This window comes from Ischnura elegans, chromosome 6, assembly GCF_921293095.1.
Source record: "Ischnura elegans chromosome 6, ioIscEleg1.1, whole genome shotgun sequence".
NCBI classification, from domain to species: domain Eukaryota; kingdom Metazoa; phylum Arthropoda; class Insecta; order Odonata; family Coenagrionidae; genus Ischnura; species Ischnura elegans.
This window is the reverse complement of record NC_060251.1, coordinates 59357874-59370703: the sequence shown is the minus strand read 5'-3', so window position 1 is coordinate 59370703 and position 12830 is coordinate 59357874. Positions and strand designations below refer to the sequence as shown.

At 42.5% G+C, this 12830-nt stretch overlaps 1 protein-coding gene across 3 annotated transcripts in view; it reads left to right on the top strand.

The window, feature by feature from the left end:
• Positions 1-1923: 1923 nt before the first annotated feature.
• The window catches only part of LOC124160789 (proteoglycan Cow), a 435318-nt gene continuing 424411 nt past the window's right edge, over positions 1924-12830 (top strand). For 2 of the 3 annotated variants that reach the window (XM_046536827.1, XM_046536826.1), the window contains exon 1: positions 1924-2812. In XM_046536827.1, coding sequence (XP_046392783.1) covers positions 2711-2812 — 102 coding nt within the window. In that variant the 5' untranslated portion in view covers positions 1924-2710. The remainder of the gene's footprint in view (positions 2813-12830) is intronic. The other variant, XM_046536828.1, reaches the window with a different exon arrangement.

Sequence of the window (12830 nt, the reverse complement as noted above, 5' to 3'; positions counted from 1 at the left end):
GATGCTAGCGGGTAGCTGAGTACCTTGCTGGCTGGTAGCGCTTGGCTTAAAAAAGGTTTATTAATACCATATCAAGCGAAGAAAACTTTCCGACCTTAGCCAGTTTTAATAGGTGATTATTAAGACATGTTTCCCTGAGCTCTACGCCTCATGCATGCATTGGTAACCTCAGACGATGTATAACTCCTATCCTCTCGTGTAGAAACTAGGTCCCTGTGACGTCACGTGGAGTGGAATCGCATGGGCGCCAATCTGGCCTTTTTCAAATGAGGATAAAATTTGACCCTTGCCATTCGTCTAAACCGGTACTTCAAAAACCAAATAATTTGTGTATTATGAATACACTAATGGTGGGTAACGAATCGCAATCAATGCCTTTCGTTTTCTTTGATGAAGGAACCTACCCTATTGCCGCGAATTTTAATCGAAGATTAGCAAATGAGACGAATCTCGGTGAAATTCCTCCGCTTATTAACTCCTAATCAAAAAGCGGCACGTGTTGCTGCTTGCCGCAACTTGAGTTTTTGGTAAAAAAAATGTATGATAATGCTTCCTCACCCACCGTTGTGGAAAAAAACGTTTTTAACCAATTTTATTTGTAAATGGAGAGTACTTCGAAGGTGACTAACGTTTGTAACATTGTTTTTGCCATGATTTTCTTATAATGCTGGACTAATCTGCAAATTTACCCTAATATTATTATGACAAAATACATTTTTTATAAAAGAATAATATTTTTATGTGGAACTGGTTAGGAATAATATTTTTTCAATCGATTGTTAAATCTGCTACATATTTATTTTAGGGTTTTATGTGGAGGCCTTTTTACATTGCAGTTGATTTTACTCTTCATAGTTATTAACTTGAGTATTAGTGTAAACATTTTTGAGTCAAGGACAATGTACAGGTATACATTTCTTATTATTACTTCTCAATTGCCTCATTGGTGGTAAGGAAACGCCTTTAAAAAATAACTAATATAACTTCAAGATGCAATAATTTCGGCAACCTCATTCATGATTTTTGTTTGCATTAGACATTAAAATTTTAATATCTCCTCTGATTATTTATAGCAATAAGAGAAACGGATGAGATCCAGGTATGATATTGCGACTTAAGGAAGTAGTAAATGTATGGACGGATTTTTTTATTTTCAAAATCCAATAGAGCATTCATAATGGAGAGAGCTCCATCGTAACTTGATTCACTCTTTATTTTTAGACGACAGAACATGGTTTTTACGATAAAAGAAAACTTATTTTTTTGAAGCTTGAGAAAGTAATTGCAGTTGTAGAGGCCTTGGTCAGTTTTTTTAAGGCAAAAATGTCAATGAGCACCAACGCTAAATTTCTCATTTTCATCATTAATATTTATCCTGTTCACAAAATGCTGTGACTGCGGTGGAGTAGTGTGATTCTTCTAGATTAAAACCTGTAGTAGCCTTTATTTTATTTTTTGATTGTATTTGTTCTTTTTGAGTGCTCTTCAAGGTTCCATTACCTTCGGATTTTGTTATTCGTGACGGTAACTTATGGTTAATCAAAGCGAAGCGCTTCCCCTTCACGTAATTTCCCGCTGTCGCAATATTTTTTCAATTACTCCCCCCTCCGCATTTCGAGCGTTAAGTTGGAGGAACAGTGGGCATGGCAGAAGGAGAAAGAAAACAAAAATCGAATCCCCCCCAATGCCTGCACCCCCGACATTTAATTCCCGTGGGAGTCCAATCGGGAACCTAGACCATGCTGCTGCCAACGGTCGATTCCCGAACTATCTGGACCATCCCGTCGGACGTATGGAGAAGGGGTACACGGGGAGGAGGAGGGGAAGGCGAATCGTGCGCGCTTTGAGGGGAGTGGGTGAAGGAGGGGAGGGTGCAAGAGAGAAGCTTGCGCAGTGGGACCTTGAGAGACCGCGTGTGCGCATGTTAACGTCCGTCAGCTGCCACTATCGAGCTCTTTTTCAACCCGACGTGTAGCAGCGCTAGCACAGTTTAAAAGGCGCCTTCCCCTAGGTGGCAGCAGGACTGAGAGACCTCAGATTCTCCTCCACAACCACCCCTCTCTCTCTTTATCAAACAATAACCGAAGACGTTTATTCTTCGCGATCAACATCCGTGGAGAGGATCCAACTGATTGATTATTCCGGGACGCGTATTATTCTCTCTCCCTCTCTCTCGGGTTGGAGCCGCGAGGGAGGTGGCGATAGGGTTCACCCTTTCCCGCAAGGGGTGAAACCTTTTTCTTCGGGGGTGAGAGAAAGTCTCTCTCTCATCACTTCCCGCACCCCCTTCAAACTCACTCACCTTCGTCCACGCCACCCCCGCGCTAAATTCACCCTCCTCCCGGGGATAAAAAAAACCTTTTTTTCCCTTCTCTCCGTCTCCTCGAGAAGGACTGTACACAGCATCCTTCTCATCTTCTTCATCTCTTTGACGCGGAAGGGAGGGAAGAGTTGAGAGGCGGGTTTCGGACAAGAAGCGGCAGTGAGAGGAGTGGCAGTGGTCCGAGCAGGAGGTGGCCGTGTGAGCGTCCTCCTTGGGTGAAGAGAGAATTTTCCGCAGCAGCCGTACCACCTAGCCGACGTACCAACCATTTGAAAACCCCGCGAGGACCACATTATCTGGTTGACTACCAGAGAAAGAAGACCTCGAGAAGAGACAGGAGCCCTGTGTCTTTTTGTCGGCGCGAGTGGCCCAAGACACGGCTCGCCCATGAAGGGCATTTGGATTATCCTCCTGGTGGGGCTTTTGGCGGCCACGGGCGAAGCCAAGAGGAAGAGGAAGTTTGATGGTGACTTCGAGTTCGCCGAGGAGGTGAGTGTTCCTTTGGTGGTTGCCTTGTGCGTGAAAGAGTGCTAGTGTGTATCGCAGAGCATGGTGGTGGTCTGCTGCGCGAAGCGTTGAGGTATTAGGGAGGTTGGCATGACAACAGTGGTGGGGATTTGAACGGAATTCTTGACTTGTTTCTGGGACACCTTTGGTCCCCAAGCTTGCTGCGCCTTCCGTGGGGCTTATCCGGGAAGGTCGCGGCTCTTCCGATACTCAATGATGAAGGACTTAGAGCGTCACGGTGATGGAATTTGGTATTGCTGCGTCATTCAAATTAGGCTTTGTTGATCCCTACCCAGAGAATCCGAGGTTAAGTTAGGTACTCTCCAGAAACGTTCCGATCAGCTGGTGATGTTGACTTACCATGATATTTACTCTGGTACTACGAAATTTTTTTTCTTTTTACATGTCTTTATATTGTTGTTTATCATTATGGACCACAGGATATTCGCTATGGATGGCCGCCATGTGATGCGATGCTATTGTGGATGTTTTTGTGTGTTTTCTGGGGTGCCTGTTACATTTTCCCTGCACGGCGATTCTGATGATCGTTCTCTTTCCGATATTTTAACCAGCAAGTCGTGGTTGCAGAGATTTTTTTTGTCAATATCGAGTCGTTTTTTGATCCGGACCACAAGCTGTTTAGACCGCCACCATGCCATGCGATGTGTGTGTATATTCTGGAGTGCGCGTACCTCTTTCTCTTTTCCTGCTCGGCGCGAGTGGTTTGTCGTGCGCTTTCCGAGAGAACGTGAGAGATGGTAGAAAGGAGCATTTGTAGGTGGTGAGGAAGGCGGACCACTGCCCCGTCTGCGGCGCATACGTGTGTGTGTTCGCTGGTCGGTGGAGAGCCCACGGACCCACGGCGGCCGAAAGGGTGAGGAGTCGGCGTGAGCAGACGGACAGAGGGGATGGGGTCCGAGGTTTTACGAAAGGGGGAAGGGTGTGGGTTTGGCTGGAGGTGGTCGGGGGGGAGGGGGCTATGAGGGGGGCAGGTTGAGAGGAGTGGGAGAGGAGAGGCCCCAGGTCACGACTTTCACGCTAGCGGCGACGATACGCACCTCAGTGACGACGATGGTACGAAGCTGCCTCTTTTAATATCGTTTGGCTCCATAGGCTGTGTGTAGGTACAGATTGAGTGAAGGCTTTATGTAAATTTTATTAATTTGCCGCAATGCAAATGGCATAAGAAATCTTCGTTTTTATTTTATATGTATTTAGCGCTACCATTTTCATTTCGAAATAAATTTTTGCATCAAAGTATTTTGTCTTTATTGAGCGTATTTGAGAAGTAATTGCCCTCTTATACGATCAATATGCTCAACGACCCCTGTTCTGTGAGGAAAATTGAATGCCCAGTTAGAACTCGAACCACAAGCTTTGGATTGTCAGATATGTGAACGTCGCATTTATTGGGCGTATGTTTTTTTTGCATTGTGATTTTCATTTCTAAAGAAAATTTTACTTAAAAGGATGTTGTCTTTTTTGAGCGTAATTATTTGTATTTGCCTTTACTGACAATTAAATCATTAAATAAGCTCAACAACCCCTGTTCTGTGAATGAAATGAAATACCTTGCTAGAACTCGAACCCCAGGCTTTGGATTGGCAGGTGAGACGTTACTCCGTCCCTATCGAAGCCAACAGAGATGACAGAGGATTGAAAACAATTAGAGATAATCAACCGGTTATAGGGACCCGACTATGAAAACGGCCCTCGTTAATATTCATCCAGGTCTTTTACCATACTCGCATTTTTTTAACTTTTAATATCGGCGTCGATCCTATATTTCTTCATTCCATCCATGAAACATCATACACATCCACCATCCCTTTTCCCGAACATTTATTTCCCATCTCGGTTTACAGTATCCTCTCGTCCCTCGATTCGTATCCACTTACGCCCTACTCCTCCGATTGCAATTTCCTCACCTTCCATCTCGCTATTTCCATCCTCCTCCCCGCCCACATCTCGTTACCTTGGCGAAAACTTCTAAGGGGATACATTCTCTGATTACCCGCCTAACTTTATAATCGCCTCTCTAACTTTTCCAGGAAGAGAATGCGTAGTCTATTATGCTTTCCGCATCCTTTTCGTATTCATAGTGGGCGCGCGATATTTCTCTGGTGACATAATTTGGCATCTCGTTTCTTCCAAAGTAATTGTTACTCCTGTGGTTAGTAACGCCCTTGCAGCTCAATTGGTCCGTCTCTGGCGAAAATACCCGTGTTGAGTTTTGGTGGTCCAGGCAGATGAATGTTTTGTATGAGGTAACTGGGCGCCTCTCAGTGACATAGCCCTCCGCGTTGATGTCTCCGTTAAGGCACACCATTGGCTATATCATGATTTTCCCCTGAAATGAAAGATGCAAAATCTTCCATCCCGGCATGATTTTATTCTATCTCCGTGCCCCCCTACCGCTCATCTCCATTGCATTCATGATTTTTTCTCTTCATTTTCCCAGTACCTGCTACCCCGCGACGGTCCTAACTTGGCTGCTAGTATCTGAAGGCTATTGTGCAGATGCTCAGTGTTACAGAAGCTTTCGCTTTTGGCCCATTTCTTCTTCTTAATTTAAATTCGTTTCTGTTAGTCTACTCTTGCCTCATTATTGTCGAATGGTGTTACTTACGGAGTCAGGGTCCGATGTTTTCCCGACGTTTGCTATCGGTGAAGGCTACTCGCATTTTCCGTCGGTTCAAATTCTGCATCATTGCCAGCAATTCGTTGGAAAAGTCGTCCTTTGCCCCTGCCTGATGTGGATGGACGACTCGTGCATCGAATCATGAACATAATAATGTATGAAGATAAGCGACGCGATACGTCAAATACTTCTACAAGCGAACAAAGCGCGTATCGCAACTATTTCATGCATTAGACTGAGAGCTATTAGAGACTCGAAGGGTGCGAGCTTAGATATCTTGAGCAATCTAGATCAGTTAGGACTGAGCGTCGTGGAGAACATTTATACCGCCCTATATTTCCCATCCAACACTAATTATAGATTAAGTGATATTATTTTGAACAGATAAGCATGCAAAATCAAATTTCCCTCAGATAATTAAGCACCATAATAGTAAATGCAGGGTCGAAGTCAGAAATCAAATCTTTCACTTGCAGAAAGGTTTCTCGGGTTTTCCACCGGTTGATGTCGTCCATGTCTCCCGGGAGACATGGACGACATCAACCGGTGGAAAACCCGAGAAACCTTTCTGCAACTGATACGCCGGGAAAATCTAAGATCATACATAAATCTTTCACTAATTATTTTTTATTATCGCACAGGTGAAACTATACGAGAATAATAAAAAATGAGGTCCTAACACCTCCCGCAAAAGCCAATCGAGACGACCTGCGGGCCAGTACTTAAAAGATGATGCTCTCCAATTTAATGCTGGCCTCGGCGACGGCGGGGTAAAGCTCACCTCTGCCTAACCGAAGGTCGCGGGTTCGAGTCCCGCCTGGGTAGGTCGCCACTATCCAGGGAATGGATTTTCTTGTATGTCTAATTATCAATTGTTCGGAAAACCCCGATGTTAAGGCCAAGGAACATTGGTTTCGGTGGCGTGGCGATGAATAAATATTTTTTTTCCATCCTTCTATATCACACCGTGCCTTCCTAATTTCTCAATTAAGCAATTCTAAAAATCGTGTGCGTTCACGTATATCCACCTTAGCACCTCGTCTTCAAACCCGCGTGCTGCTTGATTTTCTCTCTTCCTTTTGGGTCGTGCCCATGCCGCATACCTTCCGCCTCTTCTGCTGTCTCACCCGACGCGGTGTTGTGAGACCCAGCCTCTTATCCCCTTCTCCCCCTCAACTCCACCTCCCTCTTTTCCTTCCGCCATCCTCTTGCTTACCGCCGCCGCCTCCCCCTCGAGAAGTCCGCTGTTTTTTGACGGGGAAGTGGCTTCCCGTGTTTTGGCATGCAATCCCGCCCGTCCAAAGAGGTTGGTTGAGCTCTCGGTTCGCTCCTCATCGGTCTTCTCCGATGAAGTCCTTTCCCTCTTCCGTCCACATGTCCTCCAGGCAGTTGCTCGCAGTGTGACGAATACGCTGTGGACTGGGGATCATAAACCGAAGCCGCCAGGTGACAACCCGAAGGACACTGGTTTACCTGTTTCGACTCGACGGAGGCTTTCATGAGAAAGCGATTTTTATGATAAAGTCGTACCATAGCGATCTACTGAATGCGAAATGAATGTAGTAACTTTTGGGTTCCGTGGTAGAATGTAAGTTTTGACATCGTCAGGATTGACGTCGTTAATGCCGGAACCGGTAGTATCGATAAATGTTTCTTCGAAGGCATTCGCGACGTTTTAACACATTTCTTGACACTCTTTTCTGATGCCGTCACGTTCTTGTGACCATCCTGCAAGAGCGCGATGGAGTCCCGAAAGAATATCAAACTATGAATTTTCCATTTTCTACTGACATTTTTCGTGGGAATAATGCATTTATTCTCCAAAACGGCAATATGATATCGCTGAAATTGCAACCTCGCCTCTTGAGGCTCTCCGCTATTTTTTGTTCTTTCTAAGTCAGGCTCCGAAAATGTTATGAATTAACTTGAAAGAGTCATTAGCCTAGGCTGAAAGCAATTTAATTTCTATGAAAACTACTACCTTTTTACTCAGTTACTTCAAATAGCGATGGAGTCATAAAAGAAGCATGCATGACGCGAAGCTGGCTTTCTATTCTCGATTTTCGACGCACAAAGTGTATCTCTTTGGCGTAATTCTTTACGGTGAGGCAGCAGCTCTCACCTAAGCATTGACTTTGTTGCAGTTGTCACCTTCGACGCGCATACACCTGAGGTCGCGAGTTTTAATATAGATTTGAAGTTAGTGGAAACGCCTACGTACTATTTCATTTTTGTCGAAGCTGAACAGAGCCTTTAACACAGATTTTATTTTAGTTTGTGTAAGGACGTGGGCTGTGTTCCGCACAGTGGACAGTACGATAATGGGATGGTCATATTTGTAGTGAAAGAAGAGTAAATGGAAATCATACGGTTCATTAGCATTATACAGTGATTGCACAACCAGACATCCCTCCTATCGCAATTACTAAAATTGGATGTCCGCTCCTTTTGCCTCTTGAGTTGATATCGTGTCGCAGAAACACTTCCACGATTCTAGGATTCGATATAATATGCTGCCAAAAATCAATATATATTCAGTCGATTCTGGTGAACTTTAGTTAAAATGAAGCAAATTTAGTTGAAAAACCCCTTCAATATTTCCATATAATAAAGTCGTTCCCTAAGTGCGTTTCATTTTTTATATGAATAAAGAGGGAGAAATTATTTTTATTTCGGGTAAAATTTCGCATTGAAAACATTGTAGAAATAATTCACTATTTGGCCCAAAAATGTGGAATATTCCGGTCAACCTTGCTTTCTCGCACTGTGACTTTTTTCGGGGAGCGAGGTTGAACATTAAAAAATGCATGATTCAATCGCCATTTCGTGTATAGTTTGCCGAGTCGCGATAGTTCGAATGAAAACGTCGTCCATCTGCACATATCATTGACAATCAAGTCATAAATGAAGTATTTGTGTTGCGTGGGTGGGGATTCGCAGGCAACCTAGACGCGGTGCGGCGTCGCGTCGCGGGGCGACTCCACGGTGATAAGGCCGCTCGCGCCTCCCGTCCGCTCCCCGTGGACGAAGCACAATAGCCAATCCGCTATACGCTACGTGGTGTAAATATCGATCCTGTCACAACGACAAATTCTCTGTTTTATGTTTCACTTAACCCGTAATTATAATAATAATAATAATAATTTATTCTTCCATGCATACATATTTTTTACAGACTATTACATCCATTCAAGGAAGTAAGGTAGCCCATAAGGCAATAAGCCTGTGTTTGGGCTAACTTCAATTTTCATAAATTGCGGAAATGATAACACATACAACCAAAATACACAATACCTTGAGAAAAAAATACATGTGCGTAATAATATAATAACAGAGCTGACATTAACACGCTAAGCGGGGATTTTGCCGCATTTTTCGAAAATTCGAAATAGCGCCACTGGTGGCACACTTTGGTATTCTATTTCTGTACGTTTCCCTTAACCAAGAACATTGTCGTCTGCAATTCCTTAAGGAAAATTATTCGGAGTATTTATCAAGAAATTTGCATATTAATATTCTTTATTTTTTACTGTAAGTTATAGAGAAAAATATTTAAAGTGCTTTTAATTATTAGAAGTTATCCAAATGCGTTAATATACCCTAAAATTTTTATGTATATTTAGGAAAACCAAAATTATTAAAGTGCGGCAAAAAAGCCTCAAACGTGCACTGGCGTTATCCTCGCGGGTGCGTGTAGTTAAGGGTTAATCGTAGACTAAGAATTATTTCCCTTAAAGCCAGTTACAGATGGAAAACGCAAGTAAAATCAAGGAAATGTTGCCAAAATTTAAGACCTTTTCCGTCCCAGCACCCTTCTTACTAGATTAAAACCCCACTCCTGAGAAATGGAATTGTGATTGTACTGCTTACTTTCAAAGTTATTATTTTTTATACTAGGCTGGCCAACTTGCTAATTCTACTATTATTTCAATAACCATTGCTTCCAAATCAATGTCAACTCTCAACCTACCTTAATGATAACTCGTTGTTTTTACCCAGTGATGCTAAAATTGAGCCAAACGAGATGCGAAATGCACTTCGTGGAATCTTACTCGGATAGCGTATGTATCATCATAAGTCAACAATTCTAAGATTCATTTTGACGCAGCTCTCCACTCCTCCTATCCGCTGGCCTTTTCATAGCGACATATTTCTTCACTTCTACATACTATATAACCATCATTCAGAACCGTCCCTTGTCTTTTTCCCTTCCATATGACCTTCTGCGTTGTTTTCATCAGGCCATTATACCTCATAAAGTAGCCAACTAAGTTTTCCCCTCTTCTCCGTAAGGATTTTAAAGAGCTTTCTTTAATCCCACTCTTCACAGCCCTTTCTCATTACTTATTCGGTCGATCCATTTACTAAAATATTTCTAGTATTCATAGAGTCGATAACAGTGGCACTCACGTAGCCACCGAATCCTATGCGACATTTCTCTATTCCACTATCTTCTTCTAATGTGCACGCCTACAAGATATTTTTCCTCCCCTCGACTTGCCCCATCCCTAACTCTCCCCCTCCCTTTCTCTCTCTCCGGTTTTATAGGCATTTCCTTTCTCCGCCACCTCCCTCAGCATTCTGGGAGAATATTTAAGTCCAGGCAAGCGCACACGGGCAGCACGTTGGTAAAGACATTCGTAGTTGCGAGCAGGCGCACTCAGGATACTAACATATCTACATGTATGCAAATCTCTCGGATTTGAGGCTTCACTCTGTAAACACTCTTCAAAATCTCGTTGTGTATATCGAATTAAGTTTCATGCGTCAATTGTTTCCCAAGAGAACAGAAAAGGAAATGGAACAAATAGTGATTGCTGAAGAGCATAACAATGTCATAAATAACCATAAAACGAAAAAGAAAAAAATATCATGCGACTTAAGTAATGACGAAATAGTGTCAAAAAATCGCAAATAATCGGATTCCACTGTAAAAAGACTATGATATATGTCTTCTTATCATAATTTGTCCTACTATGGGTAAGCTTTGAATGATCGAATTACCAAATATTTGCTGGTGGTCCTATAGCAGCTATCCTTCAACCCTACTTAATGTTAGTTCCAAACACAGATATGTATTAACTAACTTTTTTGGGTAATAAAAATACATAATTATTATTACCGTTGGAAATGGGCTTATCATCAGCAGTAATTTGAAAATCAAGAAACCACCGTCAATCAGCAGTCGGTTGAATGTCTAAATAAAGTTTTCGATTAGATCGCGCTCTTTCCCGGCGTAAATTATTCAATGGAGGCTGACGTGCGGACCTAAAACCTTTGTTTGCATAAAAAGGATATTTTACTAACGTTTGACTATCTCAGGACTAAATAGGATATAATAGGCGTGACTTTCTTTAAACTGTTTCGGTCTTTCACGAAAAGCACCCACCCTACAAATATTAAGCCCGCCCTACAGCGTGAAAAATATTTGAAAAGGATCACAGCTGATGGCTTTCTTATAGCATATTAAACAAAGGTATTCTGAGTGTCAATACCATTAGTGGTCGCAGAGGAGAAAAAACCCAAAGGGAATGCCTGCAGAGAAAAAGGAATACCTTCTATTCTTTATTATAAAATATTTATTAATTTTTGCTCATGAATGCTATAGCTCTATCATAATTTGAGGTAAGTATTCGAAGAATAGCATTTATTTTCTTGCATAATTAAATTACGAAAATATCTATATAAAGATAAGGGGTGGGGAAATTCAGTTCTCCGGCCTCTAAAATGCCATGTGAATTAAAAAGAAAAACTCAATAGGTCGTATATAAAGTTTTACATCTAAAGCTTTTTACTAAATGGCCAGTACCTATCCATAATCACCGATTCTAAGATCGACTACATACTCAATCGATTTTTACTCTTTTCGCAGTATTTTGCTATCATCACCCTCACGTGTGTATCAAACATAGTTTTTCAAACTTTAATTCTTCATAAAAAGCTATCAACTATGACTCCTGTCTGCCTCTAGCAGTCAACTTCAATGTGTAGACCTGGATTAAGCGTGTTCACTACCTTGGCGTGAAGCGTCGCTGCCTGTACCGTCGCCTCTCATTTTGTCACTTAACCTTGTTCATTGTGACTTAAATTTTTGGGTAGTTAAAAGCTGTGTTAGAGCGTAGAACGTTAGGTAAACGAAGGAGAGGAAGGAAGGGAATAGGATTTTTTGCTAGGATGCAAGGGCGTAGGCCTTTTTGTGAATTGAATAGGGAGACCCATGAAGGGATGGGAGGATGCGGGAATACTTCTTAAATACTCCATGGAAACCTATTTTAATCGTTATGTATGATTTTACACTTTCCCGGCGAACAGAATATTTAAACTTTCCTCGGGTTTCCGCGCGGGTAAGATGTTTGAAGAGCGCCACGTTTCGGGTTCCGACTTAGCCGTAAGGCCGCTTTACACGGTGAATTTTCTATTCGCAAGTTAATTCGAAAGATCATTCGAATTAACTTGCGAATGGAAAATTCACCGTGTGTAACGGAAATTTCTTGCATTCGAATGAAATTTCAGACATGTTCTAATTTGCTCGAATTATTTCCGTAAATGATATGAGCGCACGGCGTCCATCTTGCCATTGGCACCACCACGGAATTTTAAGATCACGTATAACAACTTTGGAAGCATAGTAATCCATGCGTTAGCTCAAATAATTAATATGCTTTGAGAGAACCTAAATTCACAAATATCTATTCTCTAAAGTGGGTAATTAGTAGCCTGAGCCGAGTAGCCTTAAGAATGGGTGAGGAGTCGGAACCCGAAACGTCGGCGCTCTTGGAATATCTTACCCGCGCGGAAACCCGAGAAAAGTTTAAATATGCTATTTTAATCGGTTAAATAATTTAATAATGTGTTTTCCACTCAACTACCATCCCGCAGTTTGAAGTAACTGCCACACGCCTATTGAGGCAGGTAGCGGAGTATGATGTAGATTTACATCAATTTGCCAGCCCATCGTCCTTCAAACTGCCAGACGCGTCCCCTCTGTTGTGAGTCCATCTCCAAGCGAAACCACCACCTTTTTGTACCTCCACTCCTACCCACCCAAGTCTCTCTCTCCCTCCCTCTTCACCAACCGCTTCGTGGAAGTGTGTCCGCAGGGCGGGTTTTTTTTTTTCAAAGTGTTTCTCGTCCCTTTCTTTTCTTTTATTTTTTTTAAATCCGCGTTTTTTTGTACTTCCTGATGTGTTTGTGTGTATGTTTTTGTCGTGAGGGCGTGTCACTTTCCGTCTCTCCGCCCTGAGAGCCTCCCACGCAATGGCCTCAGGTTTCTTTGTGCCTTCGTGATGAAGTTTTATTTTTTAGTAGAATCGACACAAGGGCATTCAAAGGAATTTCGTCCATTATTCGGGGATACTA